A 25,491-nucleotide genomic window follows, 5' to 3' on the forward strand; every position below is an offset into this window, starting at 1 on the left:
ACACTGGATGCACCCCACACATAGCAGCACACCGTGACAGGGACACGTAGGTAGTGCCAGAGCGAGTGGTAGCATCAACGCGTCCACGTCTACCTCGCTTAGGCACTTTACACATCCTCACTCTGGGGAGATTATGGGAGGTGGAAAGAAAGTGCTTTTATCACTGAAATATGGATTTAAAATGGTCAAAATACCTCTTTAAGAGCCATTGATGGCTGCTCTACTCCAATACGCACCTTGACAATTTTTTTTTTGCTAAACAGGGCTAGACCTCAACAATCACACATATTAAGAAAAGGCCATTGATGCGTATTCCTGGAATGCTGCTTAAAGGGAATCTCTCTGCAAATGTTGCTATGTAATCTGAGTCTTATTCCAGTGATGTGTCACATGCTCAGCAGCTTTCTCTAGTTTCGACACAATTAGTGTTTTATCAGCAGGAGATTATCACTGCAGGACTAGGTATCTCGTGCTTCCTAGTCCGATCCCGCCCTCAGCACTGATTGGCAGCTTGCTGACAGCATACACAGGAAGCAGCCAATCAGTGTTGTGGGCGGGGTTATGCATTCCAAGCTCTGGTAGATCTGCAGCAAAGAAAACACTGATGATATCACAACTGCTGCACCCAGTAAACTAAGTGACACATCTCTGGAATCAGGGTCTCTGCCCCTATATCATGCTCCTGTTATATTAGATAACAAAAAAATCTGCTGACAGATTCCCTTTAAACTTAAAAAGGGATCAATTAGAATTTTGCCGATTTTTTTAGAATTTGGTCGGGAAATTAACCCCTTAATCCCATATGATGTACTATCCCGTCAAGGTGACCTGGGACACGGGGGAGCGCGGCCGGGTGTCAGCTGACTATCGCAGCTGACATCTGACATCCGGCACTGTGTGATGAAAAAAATTGGACTGGACAAGGGCTGAGCGGTGGGACGGGGTGGCTCCAAGTAAGATTTTTTTTTTTGCTTTTTTAACCCTATAATTTGGAAACACTTTCAGATTGGCCTAAAGTTAGACTAAAAAAAAATGAAAAAATTGGATAAATTCCAAATTTTTGTAAAAACTCAAGACTTTTTACAGTTGAATATTTTATTTTTAGAACTTTCGAGCGTCAAAATAATTTTATTTTCGAATGGAACCCACACAACAATGAACACGGGAGTTTATTATCATGTACGGGCGGCGGACGCGGTCTGTTCACTTCTGTCTCTTTCTGCTGCGCTCCTCCCGGCTCATCCACAGGAACAAATTTCCCCAAGACGAAGCAGAATTTTCTTCGGAAGGAGAACGTCCGCGGGATCTTCACACTATGGATGAAACACACGTCATGTAATGATTAACCCTCCGGACCCGAGTGCTGCAATGAGAAGAACTCCACCCACTAAATATTCACCCTGACTCTGGGCTCCGCACCGCTCCCGAGCGGCTCAGCGTCCCACACAGGAAGCCGGCGTGCCGCTCTGGTAGGTGCCATCACCCTCAGTGTCCTCTGCAGTGCATGTACATGGCCACAGCCTGTGGTGCAGACCCCTCTGATGGGACGGGACATGGGGCTGACAACTCTGAATAAAATTCTCATCACTGGTCAGAAGAGCTAATGTTCCTCCCTGTGGCGTCTGCAGCAGGGATGGCGAGCAGTGTGTGCCGGGGCCGTGCGGACACCGAGCGCCGCCGGAGGCTCCTAATGGCTGCGATAATTCGATATCACTCTGACACTGAGGAAAAGTGCAGAGAAGTGTGCGAGTCTGCCCCACGTCACTACGATATCGGGTTAGGATGTTCTGCAGCAGCTGAGGTGTACTACGAGGTTCTGCAGCAGCTGAGGTGCATTATGAGGTTCTGCAGCAGCTGAGGTGGATTATGAGGTTCTGCAGCAGCTGAGCTGTATTATGAGGTTCGGCAGCAGCTGAGATGTATTATGAGGTTCTGCTGCAGCTGAGAAATAATGAGGTTCTGCAGCAGCTGAGGTGGATTATGAGGTTCTGCAGCAGTTGAGATGTATTATGAGGTTCTGCCAGAGCTGAGGTGTATATTATGAAGTTCTGCAACAGCTGAGGTGTATTTTGATGTTCTGCAGCAGCTGAGGTGTGTATTATGATGTTCTGCAGCAGCTGAGGTGTATTATGACGTTCTGCAGCAGCTGAGGTGTGTATTATGAGGCTCTGCAGCAGCTGAGGTGTGTTATGATGTTCTGCAGCAGCTGAGGTGTATTATGAGTTTCTGCAGCAGCTGAAGATTATTATGAGGTTCTGCAGCAGCTGAGCTGTATTATGATGTTCTGCATTAGCTGGGGTGTGTTATGATTTTCTACAGCAGCTGAGTTGCATTATGATTTTCTGCAGCAGCTGAGGTGTTTTATGAAGTTCTGCAGCAGCTGAGGTGTGTATTATAAGGTTTTGCAGCAGCTGAGGTGTGCTAAGAGGTTCTGCAGCAGCTGAGGTGGTATTATGAGGTTCTGCAGCAGCTAAGGTGTGCTATGATGTTCTGTAGCAGCTGAGGATTATTATGCGTTTCTACAGCAGCTGAGGTGTTCTATGATTTTCTGCAGCAGCTGAGGTGTGTATTATGAGGTTCAGCAGCCGCTGAGGTGTGCTACGAGGTTCTGCAGCAGCTGAGGTCTGTTATGATGTTCTGCTGCAGCTGAGCTGTATTATGAGGTTCTGCAGCAGCTGAGCTGTAATGAGGTTCTGTAGCAGCTGAGGATTATTATGAGGTTCTGCAGCAGCTGAGGTGTATTATGAGTTCCTGCAGTTCCTCAGGTGTGTTATGAGGTTCTGCAGCAGCTGATATGTATTATGAGGTTCTGCAGCAGCTGATATGTATTATGAGGTTCTGCAGTAGCTGAGGTGTATTATGAGGCTTTGCAGCAGCTTAGGTGTGTATTATGAGGTTCTGGAGCAGCTGAGGTGTGTGTTATGTTCTGCAGCAGCTGAGGAGTATTAAGAGGTTCTGCAGCAGCTGATGTGTATTATGAGGTTCTGCAGCAGCTGAGGTGTATTATGAGGTTCTGCAGCAGCTGAAGTGTGTTATGATGTTCTGCAGCAGCTGAGGAGTATTATGAGGTTCTGCAGCAGCTGAAGTATATTATGATGTTCTGCAGCAGCTGAGGTGGTATTATTAGTTTCTGCAGCAGCTGAGGTGTATTATGAGGTTCTGCAGCAGCTGACATGTATTATGAGGTTCTGCAGCAGCTGACATGTATTATGAGGCTTTGCAGCAGCTTAGGTGTGTATTATGAGGTTCTGGAGCATCTGAGGTGGTATTATGAGGTTCTGCTGCAGCTGAGGTGTTATGATGTTCTGCAGCAGCTGAGGTGTGCTGTGAGGTTCTGCAGCAGCTGAGGAATATTATCATGTTCTGCAGCAGCTGAGGTGTATTATGAAGTTCTGCAGCAGCTGAAGTATATTATGATGTTCTGCAGCAGTTGAGGTGGTATTATGATGTTCTCCTGCAGCTGAGGATTATTATGAAGTTCTGCAGCAGCTGAGGTGTGCTATGAGGTTCTGCAGCAGCTGAGGTGCGTTATGATGTTCTGCAGCAGCGGAGCTGTATTATGAGGTTCTGCAGCAGCTGAGGATTATTATGAAGTTCTGCAGCAGCTGAGGTGTATTATGAGTTTCTGCAGCAGCTGAGGTGTATTCTGAGGCTCTGCAGCAGCTGAGGATTATTATGATTTTATGCAGCAGCTGAGGATTATTATGAGGCTCTGCAGCAGCTGAGGTGTGTTATTATGTTCTGCAGCAGCTAAGCTGTATTATGAGGTTCTGCAGCAGCTGAGCTGTATTATGAAGTTCTGCAGCAGCTGAGGTGCATATAATGTTGTCATGCAGCAGCTGAGGATTATTATGAGATTCTGCAGCTGCTGATGTGTATTGTGATGTTCTGCAGCAGCTGAAGTGTATTTTGGGATTCTGCAGCAGCTGAGGTGTGTATAATGAGGTTCTGCAGCAGCTGAGGTGTATGATGAGGTTCTGCAGCAGCTGAGGTGTATGATGAGGTTCTGCAGCAGCTGAGGTGTATGATGAGGTTCTGCAGCAGCTGAGGTGTTTGATGAGGTTTTGTGTATCTACTGGAGAACCTCTTAAAGAGCGAGGGAGCTGCCTGTCAGTCAGCGGTGACCTGTGACTTCCTCCTTCTGCCATAAATAGGTGGCAGAATCTGTGTGGTCGCTGATCTCTGTGTTTGGGCTCATACTCATTTGTGCGAGAAACGGACGAGTGCAATCCGATAAAAAATCAGATTACACTCGGACCAATGTTATTCAATAGGTGACATCTCATTTGTGAGTTTTTTTCAGCCGAAATCGGACTGAGAAAAAAAACCGCAGCATTCTGCGTATTGCTGCGATAGTCAGACGAGACTCGCCAATGTCAATGGGTGCGAGAGAAAAAAGTGGCACAGCACTCGCACCATGCGAATGCTCTCCGATATTTACGCACCGGTGTCCTTTGAAAAGCCGGTAATTCCTGTGCGGTGTACAGTAAAATCACACTGACAGGTTAGAATGTAATAGATATATACACATAGAATATATATACAGTACAGACCAAAAGTTTGGACACACCTTCTCATTTAAAGATTTTTCTGTATTTTCATGACTCTGAAAATTGTACATTCACACTGAAGGCATCAAAACTATGAATTAACATATGTGGAATTACATACTTAACAAAAAAGTGTGAAACAACTGAAATTGATTGAGCCTTTCCCGCTCCTCGCAATGCTCCGGTCCCAAGAAAGCATTGCGGCAAGACCCCAGATGACGTAGAGGACTCGCGAGACCGCTACATCATCACGGGTTATTGACGCAAGGCATTACTGGGAACTGAGCGTCGTGAGGAGCATCGCTAAGGCCTGGGCTGGATCCAGGGGCCGCCGGAACGTGAGTATATAGCTATTTTTCATTTTAATTCTTTTTTAACAGGGATATGGTGCCCACATTGCTATATACTACGTGGGCTGTGTTATATACTGCGTGGCCTGTGTTATATACTATGTGGGCTGTGCTATATACTACGTGGGCTGTGTTATATACTGCGTGGGCTGTGTTATATACTGCGTGGGCTGTTATATACTATGTCGCTGTGCTATATACTACGTGGCTGCGCAATATACTACGTGGCTGTGCTATATACTATGTGGCTGCTGTGTTATATACTACGTGGGCTGTGCTATATACTACATTGGCTGTGCTACATACTATGTGGGCTGTTATATACTGCGTGGGCTGTGTTTTATACTGCGTGGGCTGTGCTATATACTATGTGACTGTGCAATATACTATGTGGCTGTGCAATATACTACGTGGCTGTGATATACACTGCGTGGCTGTGCAATATACTACGTGGCTGTTTAATATACTATGTGGGCTGTGCTATATACTACATGGGCTGTGCTCTATACTACATGGCGGTGCTATATTCTATGTGGCTGTGCTATATACTACGTGGCTGTGCTATATACTACATGGCTGTGTTATATACTGCGTAGCTGTGCTATATACTATGTGGCTGTGCTATATACTACGTGGCTGTTCTATATACTACGTGGCTGTGCTATATACTACGTAGCTGTGCTATATATTACTTAGCTGCGCTATATTCTACGTGCCTGTGCTATATACTACGTAGCTGTGCTATATACTATGTAGCTGTGCTACATACTACATGGCTGTGCTATATACTACATGGGCTGTGTTATATGCTATGTAGGCTGTGAGACTCTTTCGACCGGGGCCCTCAAAATCCTGGAGCCGGCCCTGGCTTCACTGATTGGTCGCACTCGGCCGGCTGCGAACAATCAGCGACAGATGCAGTCCGGCCGCGAATTGGCGTGGGATTTGAACCATGGTTATTGCGCCCCCCCAGCTAAAAACCTCTGCCCCCAGCAACCCCAGAAAAGGCACATCTGTAAGATGCGCCTATTCTGGCACTTAGCCTCTCTCTTCCCATTGCCCTGTAGCTGTGGCATATGGGGTAATAAGGGGTTAATGTCACCTTGCTATTTTAAGGTGACATTAAGCCACTAGTCTGAAAGGGTTAAAAAAAAAACACACACATTAAGAATAAAGTATTTTAATGAAATAATTTAACACACAGGATTACCATCTTTATTGCACTCTTAATCCAAGCGAAGCCCTCGTTCTCCTTTAAAAGAAATCCAAAATAAAAAAGCAACAATATCCCATACCTGTCTGCCGTACAGTCAAGTCCCACTCTGCAATCCATCTCAAGGGGTTAAATAGTTTACAACCGAGAGCGGTGCTAATGCTACTGGCTGGGCCTTAAACCACGGAGGAATGAATGAAAAGCTGCCTGCGCAGCCTCCCCGTCTGACCGGACATGAACTCATTAATGTGGGAAAGTTTCTGAACATTTTCCCATGCTATCAAGTTCACTTCAGGTCAGGCAGGGAGTCTGCGCATGCTCAGTGACGTCAGCGGTAGTCGGTCCCCCCTGACCTGAGGCGAACTCGGCAGCGTGGGAAAATGTTCAGAAACTTTCCCACACTAATGAGTTCATGTCCGGTCAGACGAGAGGCTGCGCAGGCAGCTTTTCATTCTTTCCTCCATGGTTTAGAGCCTGGTGTGGGACATGACTGTACGGCGGACAGGTATGGGATATTGTTCTTTTCATTTTGGATTTTTTACAGAAGAACGAGGGTTTCGCTTGGATTGACCGTACAAAAAAAGATGGAAAACCTGTGTGTTTAATTATTTCATTAAAAGACTTTATTCTTAATGTGTGTGTATTTTTTAACCCTTTCAGACTAGTGGCTTAATAATGGATAGATGTCTTATTGACACCTCTTCATTATTAACCAGGCTTAATGTCACCTTACAATAGCAAGGTGACATTAACCCCTTATTACCTCATATGCTACCTCCACAGGGCAATGGGAAAAGAGAGGCTAAGTGCCAGAATTGCCGCACCTTCCAGATGTGCCTTTTCTGGGGCGGCTGGGGGCAGATGTTTTTAGCCAGGGGGGTCAATAACCATGGTCCCTCTCTAGGTTATTAATATCTGCCCTCAGTCACTGGCTTTCCCTCTCTGGCGGAGAAAATTGCATGGGAGCCCATGCCAGTTTTTTTTTTGAGAATTAATCCTTTAATTTAACACCTACAGCTCCAAAATTTTACACACACACACTGCTAACATTATTAGTAAGGGACATATATAAATCTAACGGATATGCAATGGTTTACTGTATGTAAACCATGTCTCATATCCTGTCGGGTTCGGTAATGATTTTATAGAACCCGACAATTGAATTATCGGCTATTCTGTTATCTAACTATGTATCGATTATAAATATATATATATATATATATATATATATGTCTCACTAACATGTATATACATCTATAATATAACGCTGGGAGCGTCACTCTGTCCGAAGCCTTTATAGACTGCGCAAGCGCAAGCGCCGGCGCAGTCTGGGCCTCACAGAGTGACGCTCCCGGGAGTTCGCGGTATGCGTTAACACTGAACGCACACCGCGATCTCCAACAGAGAAGCAGGGACCGCCAGGAGGGTAAGTATCGGCTATATTCACATGTCCTCTGTTCGACCGCTGCGCGCCGCCATCTTCCCGGTACTCGGCCTGTGACCTTCAGTTCAGAGGGCGCGATGACGCGCTTAATGCGCGCCGGCGCCGCCCTCTGACTGACCAGTCACAGCCAGAGGACCGGGAAGATGGCGGCGCGCAGCGGTGGAACGGAGGACAGGTGAATATAGTAAGTGCTGGGGGCCTGAGCTGGCGGCGATACCGGCACCTGACCCCCACAGCGCGCCGGTGTCCCCGCCTGCTCAGGCCCCCCAGCACTCGGCGCCCAGCGATGATAGGTGAGTATGTTTTTTTTTTTATATATATATATTGCAGCAGCATAAGGGGCATATAGAATGGAGCATGTTAAGGGGGCCATCAACCATAATGGAGCAGTGTACGGGGGCATATAGAATGGAGCATGTTAAGGGGGCCATCAACCATAATGGAGCAGTGTACGGGGGATAGAGTATGGAGCATCTTATGGGGCCATAAACCATAATGGAGCAGTGTACGGGGGCATATAGTATGGGGCATCTTATGGGGGCCATAAAACTTTATGGAACAGCGTACGGGGCATACACTATGGAGCATCTTATGGGGGCCATAAACCATAATGGAGCAGTGTATGGGGGCATATACTATGGAGCATCTTATGGGGGCCATAAACCATAATGGAGCAGTGTACGGGGGCATATAACATGGAGCATCTTATGGGGGCCATCAACCTTTATGGAGCAGTGTACGGGGCATATACTATGGGGCATTTTATGGGGGCCATAAACCTTTATGGAGCAGCATATGGGGCATATGGATGGGAGCAGCAAATTAAAGAACGGTGGCGCAGGATGGGAGCAGCACATGACAGAATAGGGCAGCACATGACAGAACGGGGGCGCAGGATGGGAGCAGCACATGACAGAACGGGGGGCGCAGGATGGGTGCAGCACATGACAGGATGGGGGCGCAGGATGGAAGCAGCACATGACAGGATGGGGACGCAGGATGGGTGCAGCACAAGACAGGATGGGGACGCAGGATGGGAGCAACACATGACAGGATGGGGGCGCAGGATAGGAGCAGCAAATGACAGGATGGGGGCGCAGGATGGAAGCAGCACATGTCAGGATGGGGACGCAGGATGGGTGCAGCACATGACAGGATGGGGACGCAGGATGGGTGCTGCACAAGACAGGAAGGGGACGCAGGATGGGTGCAGCACATGACCGGATGGGGATGCAGGATGGGTGCAGCACATGACAGGATGGGGACGCAGGATGGGTGCAGCACATGACAGGATGGGGACACAGGATGGGTGCAGCACATACCAGGATGGAGACCATATACCAATATAAATGCTTGCCACCCGGGCGTAGAACGGGTTCAATAGCTAGTATATATATATACTGTATATATATATATATATTCACTGCTCAAAAAAATAGAGGGAACACATAAATAACACATCCTAGATCTGATTGAATGAAATATTCTCATTGGATACTTTGTTCTGTACAAAGTTGAATGTGCGGACAACAAAATCACACAAAAATCATCAATAGAAATCAAATTTATTAACCAATGGAGGCCTGGATTTGGAACGTTACTCAAAATCAAAGTGGAAAATCAAATTACAGGCTAATCCAACTTCAATAAAAATGCCTCAAAACAAGGAAATGATGCTCAGTTGTGTGTGTGGCCTCCACGTGCTTGTATGACCTCCATACAACGCCTGGGCATGCTCCTGTTGAGGCGGCGGATGGTCTCCTGAGGAATCTCCTCCCAGACCTGAACTAAAGCATCCGCCAACTCCTGGACAGTTTGTGATGCAATGTGACGTTGGTGGATGGTGCGAGATATGTCCCAGAGGTATTTGATCGGATTCAGGTCTGGGGAACGGGCCAACCGCATCAGCATATGGTCTCACAAGGGGTCTGAGGATCTCATCACGGTACCTAATGGCAGTCAGGCTACCCCTGGCGAGCACATGGAGGGCTGTGCAGCCCTCCAAAGAAATGCCACCCCACACATTACTGACCCACTGCCAATCCGGTCATGCTGAAGGATGTTGCAGGCAGCAGATCACTCTCCACGGTATCTCCAGACTCTGCCACATCTGTCACATGTGCTCTGTGTGAACCTGTTTTTTATCTGTGCAGAGCACAGGGCGCCAGTGGTGAATTTGCCAATCCTGGTGTTCTGTGGCAAATGCCAAGCGTCCTGCATGGTTTTGGGCTGTGAGCACAACCCCCATCTGTGGACGTCGGGCACTCAGACCATCCTCATGGAGTCGGTTTCTAACCATTTTTGCAGACACATGCACATTTGTGGCCTGCTGGAGGTCATTTTGCAGGGCTCTGGCAGTGCTCCTCCTGTTCCTCCTCGCACAAAAGCTGAGGTAGCGGTTCTGCTGCTGAGTTGTTGCCCTCCTACGGCCCCCTCCACATCTCCTGGTGTACTGGCCTGTCTCCTAGTAGCGCCTCCAGCCTCTGGACACTACGCTGACAGACACCGCAAACCTTCTTGCCACAGCTTGCATTGATGTGCCATCCTGGATGAGCTGCACTACCTGAGCCACTTTTGTGGGTTGTAGAGTCCGTCTCATGCTACCACGAGTGTGAAAGCACAACCAACATTCAAAAGTGACCAAAACATCAGCCAGAAAGCATTGGTACTGAGATGTGATCTGTGGTCCCCACCTGCAGAACCACTCCTTTATTGAGCGTGTCTTGATAATTGCCAATAATTTCCTTCTGTTGTCTATTCCATTTGCACAACAGCATGTGAAATTGATTGTCAATCAGTGTTGCTTCCTAAGTGGACAGTTTGATTTCACAGAAGTTTGATTTACTTGGAGTTATTTTCTGTTGTTTAAGTGTTCCCTTTATTTTTTTGAGCAGTGTATATATGTATTCTATGTGTATATATCTATTCCATTCTAACCTGTCAGTGTGATTTTACTGTACACTGCACATGAATTGCCGGCTTTTCAAAGGACACTGATGCGTAACAATCGGACAGCACTCACATGGTGCGAGTGCTGTGGGATTTTTTTTTCCTCGCACCCATTGACATTGGCGAGTCTCATCCGAGAATCGCAGCAATACGAAGCATGCTGCGATTTTTTTCTCAGTCCGATTTCGGCTGAGAAAAAACTCGCAAATAAGATGTCACCTATTGAATAACATTGGTCCGAGTGTAATCTGAATTTTTATCGGATTGCACTCGTCCGTTTCTCGCACAAATGAGTATGAGCCTTTAATCTCCACATAACGTGGAATGGTCCTACTGCCCCTCAGCCTGTGGCCATAATTCTCAGTAAACAAGCTATAAAAATAACAGGTTCAACCTCCCTTAGGGAGCTAAAATATATATATATTAATAAAAAAGATAAATTAAAAAAAAAACATTAAAAAAAAATGTTTTTTTTTTCTTTCTCCAGTACATTGCATGGTAAGGTGAATGGTGTTCCTCAAAAATACAACTCCTCCTACAAAAAAAAAACAACAGCCCTCATATGGCTATGTGCACAGGAAAATAACAATGTTCCAAAAGGAAAAACAAAAGTCCAATAATGAACAATCGCCCGGTCATCAGAAAATGAACTATTGTTAATGTTATTTTTTTTTAATTTGTGTCAATGTTTGTTTTTTTCCATATCACAAATTTAGTTGAAAATAAAAAATAGAAGTCTAGCAATTCTTACACTGGCCACTGGGGGGCTTTTCTAGTCTCTTACTTCCTGTAGTTTCAGGAAATGCACATGTACATTAGCAGCAAAGGACAGACTCCGCCCCCTGCTCTTTCTGCATTGAGGCAGGCAGCTAATGAGCGTGTGCAAACTTCGATTTGAAGGAACGAGTGGGGTCGGAGGAGACATTGACTATTGTGATGGGTGAATACTGGGTTACAAGAGGTATTTTCAGTCAATATGTTCCTGCCTGTGATGATAAGTAGCCTGTTGAAAATTCATTTTAAATCGTATTCTGTCACTGTTATATCAGAGGTTAGTTTTAATATATATATATATATATATATATATATATATATATATATATATATATATATATATATATATATATACACACAGTACCTACACACCCCATGCTGCACTTACAGCTGAATTGAACCTTATAGCTTAAAAACAATCCATTTACCTAGTTAAGACCCTGAGATTGTCAGATGCTTATTATTAATTATTCATGGCAACTATTCATCCTTTATTATAAGGATTTTTTTTCTGCTGTGTTGTCAAGAAGATCCAAGTGCTTCCTAAATTAATAATGCAGATATTGATTCTACTAGGAGCGATGTTACTGTATTTCACTCCGCTCTTCGCTTTCATCATTGAGCCGGTACTGATGTTGAGGATGATGGCAGTGATTATAAGGTTTTTTTTTTTGTTTTTGTTTTTTTACTTTTATCACTTTATATCCTAATTTTATGCATTTTTGGATCATTTGTTATGACCGGATAAGCTGTTTTTCGCTACAGACCCTTGGCATCCTCTTCCAGCGATATGCCCGATCACATGACATAATGATGGCACGCAAAAGAATCCAACCAGCAAATCAAATCCCAAAAATGTCACGTTGTGAAAAATAAAAAATTAGGGAAATTCATAATCATTCACAAGGTGGCGTCCTTCATAGTCTGATGTCACCACTAGAGTTGAGCGACCTTGACCTTTTTAGAGTCGAGCCGGGTTTCGCGAAACCCGACTATCTCAAAAGTCGGGTCGAGTGAAATCGGCCGATTATGACGTAAAGTCGGGATCGACCGAAACACGAAACCCAATGCAAGTCAATGGGGCAGCATAGTCGGCAGTGAGTGGGGGCCAGGAAAACACCTAGAGTGCCCATTTTAATGTCAAAACCATCCATTCTTCTTAATGAAGCTTGTCAAGCGTAATTTACCTTATAATAATTGGAAGGCATTTGAAATTGGGGATCATTTGGCTAAAGTTGTGGGGGGTAGGGCTGGTTCAAGTAATTAGTGGGCTCAGGAAATCTGGACCACGTCACGGCAGTGGAGCAGGGAGAGGTAAGTATTTCAACTTTGCAAGTGCTGTGAACCTGAGCAAGCAGGGGGGGCCCACTCGTTGGCATTGGCACTGGCACAGGGCCCCTCAAAGTACAGCGGTGTGTTTGCACGGCGGGGGCGCCTCCCACCGGCAGCAACACTTTTGCGTACTATGAGAGGCCCTGTGCCAGTGACGTCACCAACTAGTATTCCTCCCCCCACCTGATGAAGGAACCTGCACTTTCATCTGCACCTTCCTCTTTGTCCCCGTGTAAGGTGGTATGGTATGCGGGAAGAGCAACCTGACTTTCAGCAGGGTCACAATGTTGTTGTGTAGCGTGTACGGGGAATGTTGCGTTATGGGTCAATGTACCAGCAGACTCATCTATCACTGGCTGGGCAATGGGCAGGATGAGGAGGAAACACAGATATAGGCCCAAAGAATAAAGTTGGCTAAATGCAGTTCAAAATTGGCAACCGTAGTAAACAGGCGGCACAGCTTTGTTCAGTGGAGGAGAACAGCAAGGAGTGGCAGACACCGATAGTAGGCCCCAACCCAACTAGTAGGCCAAATGCAGTCTAACATTAATAACTACTTAACGAGCGCCTGAAAACGGAATTTCAGGACAGGAAACCAGGAGAACAGCAAGGAGCGGCAGACACTGTTAGTAGGCCCCAAACCAACTAGTACGCCAAATGCAGTTGTTCCATTTAACCACAATTTAACGAGAGCCTGAAGATAGAAGCTCAGGAAAGGCAACCTGGAGAACACCTTGGAGTGGAACACACCATCTCTCTCCACCCCATACCCATTTTGTAGGCCTAATGCAGTGTAGTTTTCTACAACTACTAAACGAGAGTCGGAAGACCGAAGCAATGGCAAGGAAACCTGGGGAACACCTTGGAGTGTAACACACCATCTCTCTCCACCCGATACCCATTTTGTAGGCCTAATGCAGTGTAGTTTTCTACAACTACTAAACGAGAGTCTGAAGATCGAAGCAATGGCGAGGAAACCTGGAGAACACCTTGGAGTGTAACACACCATCTCTCTCCACCCCATACCCAATTTGGAGGCCTAATGCAGTGTAGTTTCCAACAACTACTAAACGAGAGCATTAAGATCGAAGCTCTGGAAAGGCAACCTGGAGAACACCTTGGAGTGGAACACACCATCTCTCTCCACCCTATACCCATGTTGTAGGCCTAATGCAGTGTAGTTTTCTACAACTACTAAACGAGAGTCTGAAGATCGAAGCAATGGCGAGGAAACCTGGAGAACACCTTGGAGTGGAACACACCATCTCTCTCCACCCTATACCCATGTTGTAGGCCTAATGCAGTGTAGTTTTCTACAACTACTAAACGAGAGTCGGAAGACCGAAGCAATGGCAAGGAAACCTGGGGAACACCTTGGAGTGTAACACACCATCTCTCTCCACCCCATACCCAATTTGTAGGCCTAATGCAGCCTACTTTCCGACAACTACTAAACGAGAGCATGAAGATCGAAGCTCAGGAAAGGCAACCTGGGGAACACCTTGGAGTGTAACACACCCTCTCTCTACACCACGGAAGGGCTGATTCTTAGGAAGGAAGGCTGTCGGAAAGAAGCAGGGCGCGTCCGAGGGTGATTATATTCTTATTAGGTATATACTCACCCTCGGACGCGCCCTGCTTCTTTATTTGTAATGAATGTTTATTTGCAATGTGGTTTTGACTTACTCTATTTTTTTGGTAAATAATGATTTTATTATTTTCATTGTTTTGCATCTTCTTGGCAATAATATAAAGAAGACGCGACAGAAGAACACTCGGTGGATGCCATATCTGTGTTTTAAATTGAAAAAAACTTTCAGTTAACTACTTGCAGGAGAAAGTTATTGTAGCTGGTGGCCATTTTTAGTACTGTACCAGATTTTTGTTGTATGTGTTTGTTTTTAATGTTAAAATGTCTGCATTTGATATCTCTCCAGTATTTTCTTTTTTATAAGCAAAATACTTATTTTTATATTTTCTGATGTTGGTTCCAGGGGTATACGGGCAGCAGTGGTGTGGTCAGTGGAGGCCTAGTGGAAGGAGTGACCGCAGACAGGCATCGAAGGCCTAAAATAATAACACATGGCTGTAGGCAATTTAAAATTGGTTCCAGGGGAACACGGGCGGCAGTAGACAGGTCAGTGGAGGCCTAGTGGAAGGAGGGACCGCAGACAGGCTTCGAAGCCCTAACATAATAAATTGGGCTGGCTGTAGGCAATTTAAAATTGGTTCCAGGGGAACACGGGCAGCAGTAGACAGGTCAGTGGAGGCCTAGTGGAAGGAGGGACCGCAGACAGGCTTCAAAGCCCTAACATAATAAATTGGGCTGGCTGTAGGCAATTTAAAATTGGTTCCAGGGGAACACGGGCAGCAGTAGACAGGTCAGTGGAGGCCTAGTGGAAGGAGGGACCGCAGACAGGCTTCGAAGCCCTAACATAATAAATTGGGCTGACTGTAGGCAATTTAAAATTGGTTCCAGGGGAACACGGGCAGCAGTAGACAGGTCAGTGGAGGCCTAGTGGAAGGAGGGACCGCAGACAGGCTTCGAAGCCCTAACATAATAAATTGGGCTGGCTGTAGGCAATTTAAAATTGGTTCCAGGGGAACACGGGCAGCAGTAGACAGGTCAGTGGAGGCCTAGTGGAAGGAGGGACCGCAGACAGGCTTCAAAGCCCTAACATAATAAATTGGGCTGGCTGTAGGCAATTTAAAATTGGTTCCAGGGGAACACGGGCAGCAGTAGACAGGTCAGTGGAGGCCTAGTGGAAGGAGGGACCGCAGACAGGCTTCGAAGCCCTAACATAATAAATTGGGCTGGCTGTAGGCAATTTAAAATTGGTTCCAGGGGAACACGGGCAGCAGTAGACAGGTCAGTGGAGGCCTAGTGGAAGGAGGGACCGCAGACAGGCTTCAAAGCCCTAACATAATAAATTGGGCTGGCTGTAGGCAATTTAAAATTGGTTCCAGGGGAACACGGGCAGCAGTAGACAGGTCAGTGGAGGCCTAGTGGAAGGAGTGACCGCAGACAGGCTTCGAAGGCCTAACATAAGAAAAATGTCAATACAATGGTATTGACAGTGCCAGGCATTGAAGGATGTCAGCGCATAGACTAAACATTGGTGGAGCTGTGAGAGAAAATTTTGCAAGTGGTAGAGCACTGTTTGACCTGGGGGGGGACTGTCTTGTCGCCGGCGGTACAGGCCCAGGGCCCCTCATATTACAACGGTGTGTCTGACGTTGGGTGCGCACCACCACCGCCAGAGACACTTTATTGTACTAGGAGGGACCTAGTGGCAGTGCCGTCGACCAAAAGCGGGCACACCCACCTCTTCAGACAAACAGTACTCTCACGGGTGCTGGCGCCAAGTGGCGATACCACGGCCCCGTGTGGGGACTTTGGCCATTTAGGGAGGTGTTAACATGTCGGATGCTGGACAATCAGGTGCTGCAAATTACGAGATTGGAAAAGTCGTTCAGAATAGTCCACAGGCAAGACCTTTACATAGGAAAGCTAGGTGTCAGCCGGGCAAGGTGGGGCAAAAGATTTCGAAATCCAGTTGTGGTTCATTTTAATGAAGGTTAGATCATCTACATTTTGGGTAGCCAGACGAGTCCTTTTTTCTGTTAGTATTGAACCTGCAGCACTGAATACTCTTTCTGATAAGACACTAGCTGCCGGGCAAGCAAGCTCCTGCAATGCATATTCTGCCAATTCTGGCCAGGTGTCTAATTTTGATGCCCAGTAATCAAATGGGAATGACGGTTGAGGGAGAACGTCGATAAGGGATGAAAAATAGTTAGTAACCATACTGGACAAATGTTGTCTCCTGTCACTTTGAATTGATGCAGCAGTACCTGTCCTGTCTGCGGTCATAGCAAAATCACTCCACAACCTGGTCAGAAAACCCCTCTGGCCAACGCCACTTCTGATTTCTGCCCCTCTAACTCCTCTGGTCTGCTGGCCCCTGCAGCTCGTGTGAGAACGATCACGGGCGCTGTGTGCAGGGAATGCCAGAAGCAAACGGTCAACAAGAGTTGATTGTTTGGTTGCTAATATTAGTTCCAAGTTCTCATGTGGCATTATATTTTGCAATTTGCCTTTATAGCGAGGATCAAGGAGGCAGGCCAACCAGTAATCGTCATCGTTCATCATTTTTGTTATGCGTGTGTCCCTTTTGAGGATACGTAAGGCATAATCCGCCATGTGGGCCAAAGTTCCAGTTCTCAAATCTGCGGTTGTGCTTGGTTGAGGGGCAGTTTCAGGCAAATCCACGTCACTTGTGTCCCTCAAAAAACCAGAACCCGGCCTTGCCGCGCCAACAATTTCCAGTGGCCCCGGAAAAGCTTCCTCATTAAAAATATAATCATCCCCATCATCCTCCTCGTCCTCCTCCTCCTGTTCGCCCGCTACCTCATCCTGTACACTGCCCTGGCCAGACAATGGCTGACTGTCATCAAGGCTTTCCTCTTCCTCTGGTGCAGACGCCTGATCCTTTATGTGCGTCAAACTTTGCATCAGCAGACGCATTAGGGGGATGCTCATGCTTATTATGGCGTTGTCTGCACTAACCAGCCGTGTGCATTCCTCAAAACACTGAAGGACTTGACACATGTCTTGACTCTTCGACCACTGCACACCTGACAACTCCATGTCTGCCATCCTACTGCCTGCCCGTGTATGTGTATCCTCCCACAAAAACATAACAGCCCGCCTCTGTTCGCACAGTCTCTGAAGCATGTGCAGTGTTGAGTTCCACCTTGTTGCAACGTCTATGATTAGGCGATGCTGGGGAAGGTTCAAAGAACGCTGATAGGTCTCCATACGGCTGGAGTGTACGGGCGAACGGCGGATATGTGAGCAAAGTCCACGCACTTTGAGGAGCAGGTCGGATAACCCCGGATAACTTTTCAGGAAGCACTGCACCACCAGGTTTAAGGTGTGAGCCAGGCAAGGAATGTGTTTCAGTTGGGAAAGGGAGATGGCAGCCATGAAATTCCTTCCGTTATCACTCACTACCTTGCCTGCCTCAAGATCTACAGTGCCCAGCCACGACTGCGTTTCTTCCGCAAGAACTCGGACAGAACTTCAGCGGTGTGTCTGTTGTCGCCCAAACACTTCATAGCCAATACAGCCTGCTGACGTTTGCCAGTAGCTGCCCCATAATGGGAGACCTGGTGTGCAACAGTGGCAGCTGCGGATGGAGTGGTTGTGCGACTGCGGTCTGTGGACGAGGTCTCGCTTCTGCAGGAGGACGAGGAGGAGGAGGAGGGGGTGCGAACGGCTACAGCCAACTGTTTCCTAGACCGTGGGCTAGGCAGAACTGTCCCAAACTTGCTGTCCCCTGTGGACCCTGCATCCACCACATTTACCCAGTGTGCCGTGATGGACACGTAACGTCCCTGGCCATGCCTACTGGTCCATGCATCTGTTGTCAGGTGCACCTTTGTGGTCACAGATTGCCTGAGTGCATGGACGATGCGCTCTTTAACATGCTGGTAGAGGGCTGGGATGGCTTTTCTGGAAAAAAGTGTCGACTGGGTAGCTCGTAGCGTGGTACAGCGTAGTCCATCAGGGCTTTGAAAGCTTCGCTTTCAACTAACCGGTAGGGCATCATCTCTAACGAGATTAGTCTAGCTATGTGGGCGTTCAAACCCTGTGTACGCAGATGCGAGGCTAAGTACTTCCTTTTTCTAACCATAGTCTCATGTAGGGTGAGCTGGACTGGAGAGCTGGAGATCGTGGAACTAGCGGGGGTGCCGGTGGACATGGCAGACTGAGAGACGGTGGGAGATGGTATTGTTGCCGCCGGTGCCCTAGATGCAGTGTTTCCTACTACGAAACTGGTGATTCCCTGACCCTGACTGCTTTGGCCTGGCAAAGAAACCTGCACAGATACTGCAGGTGGTGCAGAAAATGGTGGCCCTACACTGCCGGAAGGGATGTTGCGTTGCTGACTAGCTTCATTGGCCGAGGGTGCTACAACCTTAAGGGACGTTTGGTAGTTAGTCCAGGCTTGCAAATGCATGGTGGTTAAATGTCTATGCATGCAACTTGTATTGAGACTTTTCAGATTCTGCCCTCTGCTTAAGGTAGTTGAACATTTTTGACAGATGACTTTGCGCTGATCAATTGGATGTTGTTTAAAAAAGTGCCAGACTGCACTCTTTCTAGCATCGGATACCTTTTCAGGCATTGCAGACTGAGCTTTAACCGGATGGCCACGCTGTCCTCCAACAGGTTTTGACTTTGCCACGCGTTTTGGCCAAGATACGGGCCCGGCAGATGGAACCTGTTGCGATGTTGATGCCTGCTGCGGCCCTTCCTCCTCCGCTTCAGAACTGCTGCCGCCTGCACCCTGTTCCCCCAATGGCTGCCAATCGGGGTCAAGAACTGGGTCATCTATTACCTCTTCTTGTAGCTCGTGTGCAACTTCGTCTGTGTCACCGTGTCGGTCGGTGGTATAGCGTTCGTGATGGGGCAACATAGTCTCATCAGGGTCTGATTCTTGATCAGCACCCTGCGAGGGCAATGTTGTGGTCTGAGTCAAAGGACCAGCATAGTAGTCTGGCTGTGGCTGTGCATCAGTGCACTCCATGTCAGATTCAACTTGTAATGGGCATGGACTGTTAACTGCTTCACTTTCTAAGCCAGGGACGGTATGTGTAAAGAGCTCCATGGAGTAACCCGTTGTGTCGCCTGCTGCATTCTTCTCTGTTGTTGTTTTTGCTGAAGAGGACAAGGAAGCGACTTGTCCCTGACCGTGAACATCCACTAACGACGCGCTGCTTTTACTTTTACCAGTTTCACGAGATGAGGCAAAAGAGCTAGAGGCTGAGTCAGCAAGATAAGCCAAAACTTGCTCTTGCTGCTCCGGCTTTAAAAGCGGTTTTCCTACTCCCAGAAAAGGGAGCGTTCGAGGCCTTGTGTAGCCAGACGACGAACCTGGCTCCACAGCTCCAGACTTAGGTGCAATATTTTTTTTCCCACGACCAGCTGATGCTCCACCACTACCACTACCCTCATTACCAGCTGACAATGAACGCCCCCGGCCACGACCTCTTCCACCAGACTTCCTCATTGTTTTAAAAACGTTACCAAACTAACGGTATTTGTTGCTGTCACACAACTTACACGGTGAGCTATAACTTCAGTATGATTTAGCTACCCCTTTACAGGTGGGTGAGACCACAACGAAAATCAGGCACAATGTTACACACTCTGTTGTTGGTGGCAACAAATGAGAGAGATGCCACACACGCAGGACTGTCACTGAAGCACAAATGTAAATATTAATCTCCCACTGATTTGTTGTTTTTTTTTTAAAAGGGAGACTTTAGAAAAAAAAAAATAATAAAAAAAAATGATTTTTTAAAGAAGAATTTATAAACCAAATAAAATGAAATGATTGTTTCAGGGAGAATTTAGAAAACAAATAAAAAAAAAATAGGCTTTGTAGGGCCCACTGAGTGAGAGAGGACGCACACAGGAGTCAGGAGTGGCACACAAGCCCAGAGGCCAATATTTATCTCCCACTGATTGATTTAGTGATTTTTTCAGGTAGATTTTGGAACCCAAATCAAGCAAAAAAATTAATAGGCTTTCTATGGCCCACAATTGGAGAGAGAGAGATGGCACACCCAGGAGTCAAGACTGGCACACAAGCAGAAAGGGCAATATTAATCTCCCACTGATTTGATTTTTTATTTTTTTTTCAGGGAGACTTTAGAAAAATAAAAAATAAAAAATAAATGATTTTTTCAGGAATAATTTAGAAATAAAATAAAATGATTTTTTCAGGGAGAATTTAGAAAACAAATAAAAAAAAAATAGGCTTTGTAGGGCCCACTGAGTGAGAGAGGACGCACACAGGAGTCAGGAGTGGCACACAAGCCCAGAGGCCAATATTTTTCTCCCACTGATTGATTTAGTGATTTTTTCAGGTAGAATTTAGAACCCAAATCAACCAAAAAAATAAATAGGCTTTCTATGGCCCACTATTTGTGAGAGAGATGGCACGCTCAGGACTGGCACACAAGCCCAGAGGCCAATATTAATCTCCCACTTTTTTTTTTTTTTCCAGGGAAAATTTATAAACCCAATCAAAAAAATAATAAATAGGCTTTCTATGGCCCACTATCTGAGAGAGAGAGATGGCACGCTTAGGACTGGCACAATATATGGCCAATATTTTTCTCCCACTGATTGATTTATTGATTTTTTCAGGTAGAATTTAGAACCCAAATCAAGCAAAAAAATTAATAGGCTTTCTATGGCCCACTGAGTGAGAGATGGCACACACAGGAGTCAGGAGTGGCACACAAGCCCTGAGGCCAATATTTTTCTCCCACTGATTGATGTTGTGATTTTTTCAGGTAGATTTTAGAACCCAAATCAAGCAAAAAAAAATAAATAGGCTTTCTATGGCCCACTGAGTGAGAGATGACACAGACAGGGATGGCACTCTAGCAGAAATGTCAATCTTAATCTCCCACAAAAAAAAAAAAAAAAAACAGGGAGTGTCCAACAATTACTATCTCCCTGCAGTAATCTCAGCCAGGTATGGCAGGCAGCAATAAGGAGTGGACTGATGCACAAATTAAATAAAAAATGTGGACAAACAAACAAGATAGCTGTGCAGAAAGGAAGGAACAAGAGGATTTGTGCTTTGAAAAAAGCAGTTGGTTTGCACAGCGGCGTACACACAGCAATGCAGCTATCAGGGAGCCTTCTAGGGCAGCCCAATGAGCTACAGCGCTGAGGAAAAAAAAAAAAAATGTAGCTTCCACTGTCCCTGCACACCGAAGGTGGTGTTGGGCAGTGGAAATCGCTACAGCACAAGCGGTTTGGTGGTTAATGGACCCTGCCTAACGCTATCCCTGCTTCTGACGAAGCGGCAGCAACCTCTCCCTAAGCTCAGATCAGCAGCAGTAACATGGCGGTCGGCGGGAACGCCCCTTTATAGCCCCTGTGATGCCGCAGACAGCAAGCCAATCACTGCAATGCCCTTCTCTAAGATGGTGGGGACCAGGACCTATGTCATCACGCTGCCCACACTCTGCGTTTACCTTCATTGGCTGAGAAATGGCGCTTTTCGCGTCATTGAAACGCGACTTTGGCGCAAAAGTCGCGTACCGCATGGCCGACCCCGCACAGGGGTCGGATCGGGTTTCATGAAACCCGACTTTGTTAAAAGTCGGCGACTTTTGAAAATGTTCGACCCGTTTCGCTCAACCCTAGTCACCACATTTATGACTGTGGCTTTTTCCCCTGCTTCTGGCATACAGTGAGCTCCCTCTAGTGGTGGCTGTGTAACTCCATATACAGTGAGCTCCCTCTGGGGGTGGCTGTGTAAATCCATATACAGTGAGCTCCCTCTAGTGGTGGCTGTGTAAATCCATATACAGTGAGCTCCCTCTAGTGGTGGCTGTGTAACTCCATATACAGTGAACTCTTTTATTATAAAAATACAAAACTTACAATAAACAGCAAAAATCAAAACCCCAGCAAAAGCAACTGTCCGAGTCCAACATTATCCCCCCAGTCCAAAGCAAAGTCCGAGTCCAGCATAACAGCCCCCAGTCAAAGCAACCCCGCAAAAGAAAACAAACTGCCTTCTTCTTTCTCAGAGAAGCTTCCTCCATCTTTCTTTCTTGTTGTTTTCTGTCCTTTACTTGTCTTTTCACTTTATGATTCTCCAGATCTCCTCCTCCCCAGGTTACATCACCCAAGGAGAGAAGAAACATTTTATTAATACACGCGCACATACACACTTCATAGCAAACCTAACAAAGAAAACTCTGGTCCATCGCCCAAAAAGAAACACTATAGCCACCTGGCTTAAACACATCTATCTAAAACACACAATTTTTTTTTTTTTAAATTTTATAATTTTTTTTTTTTGTATTTTTTCCTTTTTCCCCCCCCCCCCCCCTTTTTTTCCTTTTTACACAGCAAATACAACCATAAACAACCTACCACCAAACCCCTCCCTCCCACCACAAAAAAACACCCACACAATACAAAAATAACCTCACCAAGGAACTCATAACCTCTTGCTTACAAGACAGGTGCTTTAACCCTGAAAGCCACAGGATCATCACCTTACATTACAATACTACATAACTCTCTATATACAACACTTACCCAGAGCCAGGATTGGTGCCTGTAAGCCCTATATCAGTAATTCACTTCTGCAAAACAAAAATCTGATCGTGAAAAGCCCCAGCCCGCCACCGGGAAACCGGAGATGACAGGCTTCTACCCTAGCAATCCTTACTCTACCAGCCGACCCTACCTGTCTAGACATCTGCCCCTATTTATCTACCTACCTTTCCCTGTCTCTCCCTGCCTGACCCTACTACCCTACCTAACTCACCGCGTGCCTACCTAACTGTCCCTGGGCTGTCCCTGTCCTGTCCCTAACTATCTACCTGTCCCTACTGAGGCTATCTACCTGTCCCTATCACTTACCTGCTTATCTAAGCCCTAGGTACATTAAATGAGAACCCTCTCCAGAGAAGAGAGGCCCTCGCTGCACCTAGCCTGTCATACTCCAGAGAGCGCACCTTCACCAGGGCACCCAGAATGTTCCTAACAACCTCGGCCCGGGGGAGGATTTTCTGCTGAGTTGACACTAAGCACCGTGCGTTCCACGTGTAAAACCTGACGACTAAACTGACTAGAAATAAAGTGCCCCGATCTCGGCCACCCAGGGATCCGAATGCCCCATACGCCCACTCCGCATAGGAAAGGTGTGCCAGCCGAGGCCAGCCTATGGAAGCACCTACCCTGTTGTAGACCCCTGTATTAAAAGGACACTGAAGGAGGAAGTGCTCCATGCTTTCCAGCGTGTCGCAACACCCCTCACGGGGACAACCCCGATCATCGGAGTTCCTACACTTCAGGTTGTCCCTTACGTACAGTTTCCCATGGAAGCAGCGCCAAGCCAAGTCTCAAAACTTCAAGGGGACCCGTGTAGAATTCAATAACCTCAGCCCACCCTCCAGATCCCGACTTGGGCAATCTTTGAGCACCAGAGGCTTCTGGAAATGGGTCAACAGAACCCTCCTGTCAAGGAATTTCCTCGACATGGTCCTGATCTCCCACATTCCCAGACCCCACCGGCGGATCACCTTCAGAACCGGGGTAGCGTAAGCCGGGAGATGCCCGTGCGGTGTGCGCAGGTCCTTCACTTGCCCTCCTGTCTCCCATTCCTGGAAGAAGGGCCGAAGCCATCCCCTGCAGGAGAATACCCACGGAGGAGCCCTCTCTGACCAGAGGTTGGCGATGTTAGTCTTGACAAAAGTGTTTATTAGAAACACCACTGGGTTGACCATACCCAACCCTCCTAGTCTCCTTGTGCGATATGTGACCTCCCGCTTGACTAGGTTCAGCCCATTTCCCCATAACATCTGGAAAAACAGGCTGTAGACCCGTGTCCAGAGCGGCTCTGGCAACATGCAGACGCTGCCCAGGTATATTAACAAGGGTAGCAAAAAACCCTTAACCAGGCTAACCCTTTCCCTCAGGGTCAAAGACCAACCCTTCCATTGGTCCACCTTCTGGGCGGCGATCTTAAGTCTGCCCTCCCAATTTTGCTGGGGGTAGTCCCCAGGGCCAAATTCGATGCCTAGGATTTTTGCCGATGCCTGGGGCTCTGGAAGAGTGTCCGGGAGACCAAAACTAGGGTCTCCCCCTCCCAGCCAGAGACTCTCACACTTTTCCTGATTAATTCTGGACCCAGAAGCCTCCGAGTAGCGATCAACCTCAGACATGACCCACTCCGCCTCCTCACCCGAGGACACGAAAAGGGAGACGTCATCGGCATACGCTACCACCCTCAGAGTGGCTTCCGGGGCCACCTGGTCCATCCTGACTCCCGCCAACGGCCCACGCTCAATCCTCCTTAAAAGGGGATCTATCGCGAACACGTATAACAGCGGGCTCAATGGACAGCCCTGGCGGACCCCAGACCCAACCTCAAAAGGGCGGCCAGACCAACCATTCACGAGCGGGAAAGTCTCTGCCCCCGCGTACAAGATCTTTAGCCAATTTACAAACCCCCCAGGCAGACCGTACCTCAGAAGGACGGACCAGAGGTACTCATGGTTAACCCGATCAAAAGCCTTCGCCTGGTCTAAGGACAGCAAGTACCCCTTCCAGTGACCTGCCCTGCCCTGCTCCACTGCCTCTCGGACACCGAGCACAGCACTAAACATACTGCGGCCTGGAACAGAGCAGTGCTGGGCCCCCGAAAGGAGCCGGGGTGCAAACTTCACCAGCCGTTTGAACAGCACCTTTGCCAGAACCTTCCGGTCCGTATTGAGAAGCGCTATGGGACGCCAATTCTCAATACGGGACGGGTCCTTACCCTTTGACAGGATAATCAGGGCAGACTGCCTCATCGACTGGGAAAGAGCGCCCAAGGAGAGACACTCGTTAAACACCTCAGTCAAGAGAGGGACCAAGGAGTCCCTAAAGGTCTTATAAAACTCGGATGTTAAGCCATCCGGACCTGGCGATTTCTTAGGCCGAAGCCCATCAATGGCCAGTCGCACTTCCTCTTCCCTGATTGGTTCTGTCAAAACGTGAAGCGAGGGGTCATCCCCTGGCTCAGGGACGGCCTCGGCCAGGAAAGCCGACATCACGTTCCGATCCAGATCCCTCTTCCCCAAGAGGTGTGAGTAGAAAGATCTGATCACCTCCAGGATCCCTGATTTGGATCTTTTCAGGGAACCCGTATCGTCGACCAAACCTGTCACCACCTTACAACTCACTGACATCTTACAGTTTCTGTAGGGGTCAGGCGAGCGGTACCTCCCGAAATCCCTCTCAAAAACCAAAGATGTGTGCCTATCGTACTGACACCTCTTGAGTAA

General features: G+C 47.3%; 1 protein-coding gene across 1 annotated transcript in view; it reads right to left on the reverse strand.

The window, feature by feature from the left end:
- Window positions 1-1,154: 1,154 nt before the first annotated feature.
- LOC138673918 (uncharacterized) overlaps window positions 1,155-25,491 on the reverse strand; it is a 29,762-nt gene continuing 5,425 nt past the window's right edge. The window contains exon 2 of the mRNA XM_069761948.1: window positions 1,155-1,313. Coding sequence (XP_069618049.1) covers window positions 1,239-1,313 — 75 coding nt within the window. The 3' untranslated portion in view covers window positions 1,155-1,238. The remainder of the gene's footprint in view (window positions 1,314-25,491) is intronic.

Source organism: Ranitomeya imitator, chromosome 4, assembly GCF_032444005.1.
Source record: "Ranitomeya imitator isolate aRanImi1 chromosome 4, aRanImi1.pri, whole genome shotgun sequence".
NCBI lineage: Eukaryota > Metazoa > Chordata > Amphibia > Anura > Dendrobatidae > Ranitomeya > Ranitomeya imitator.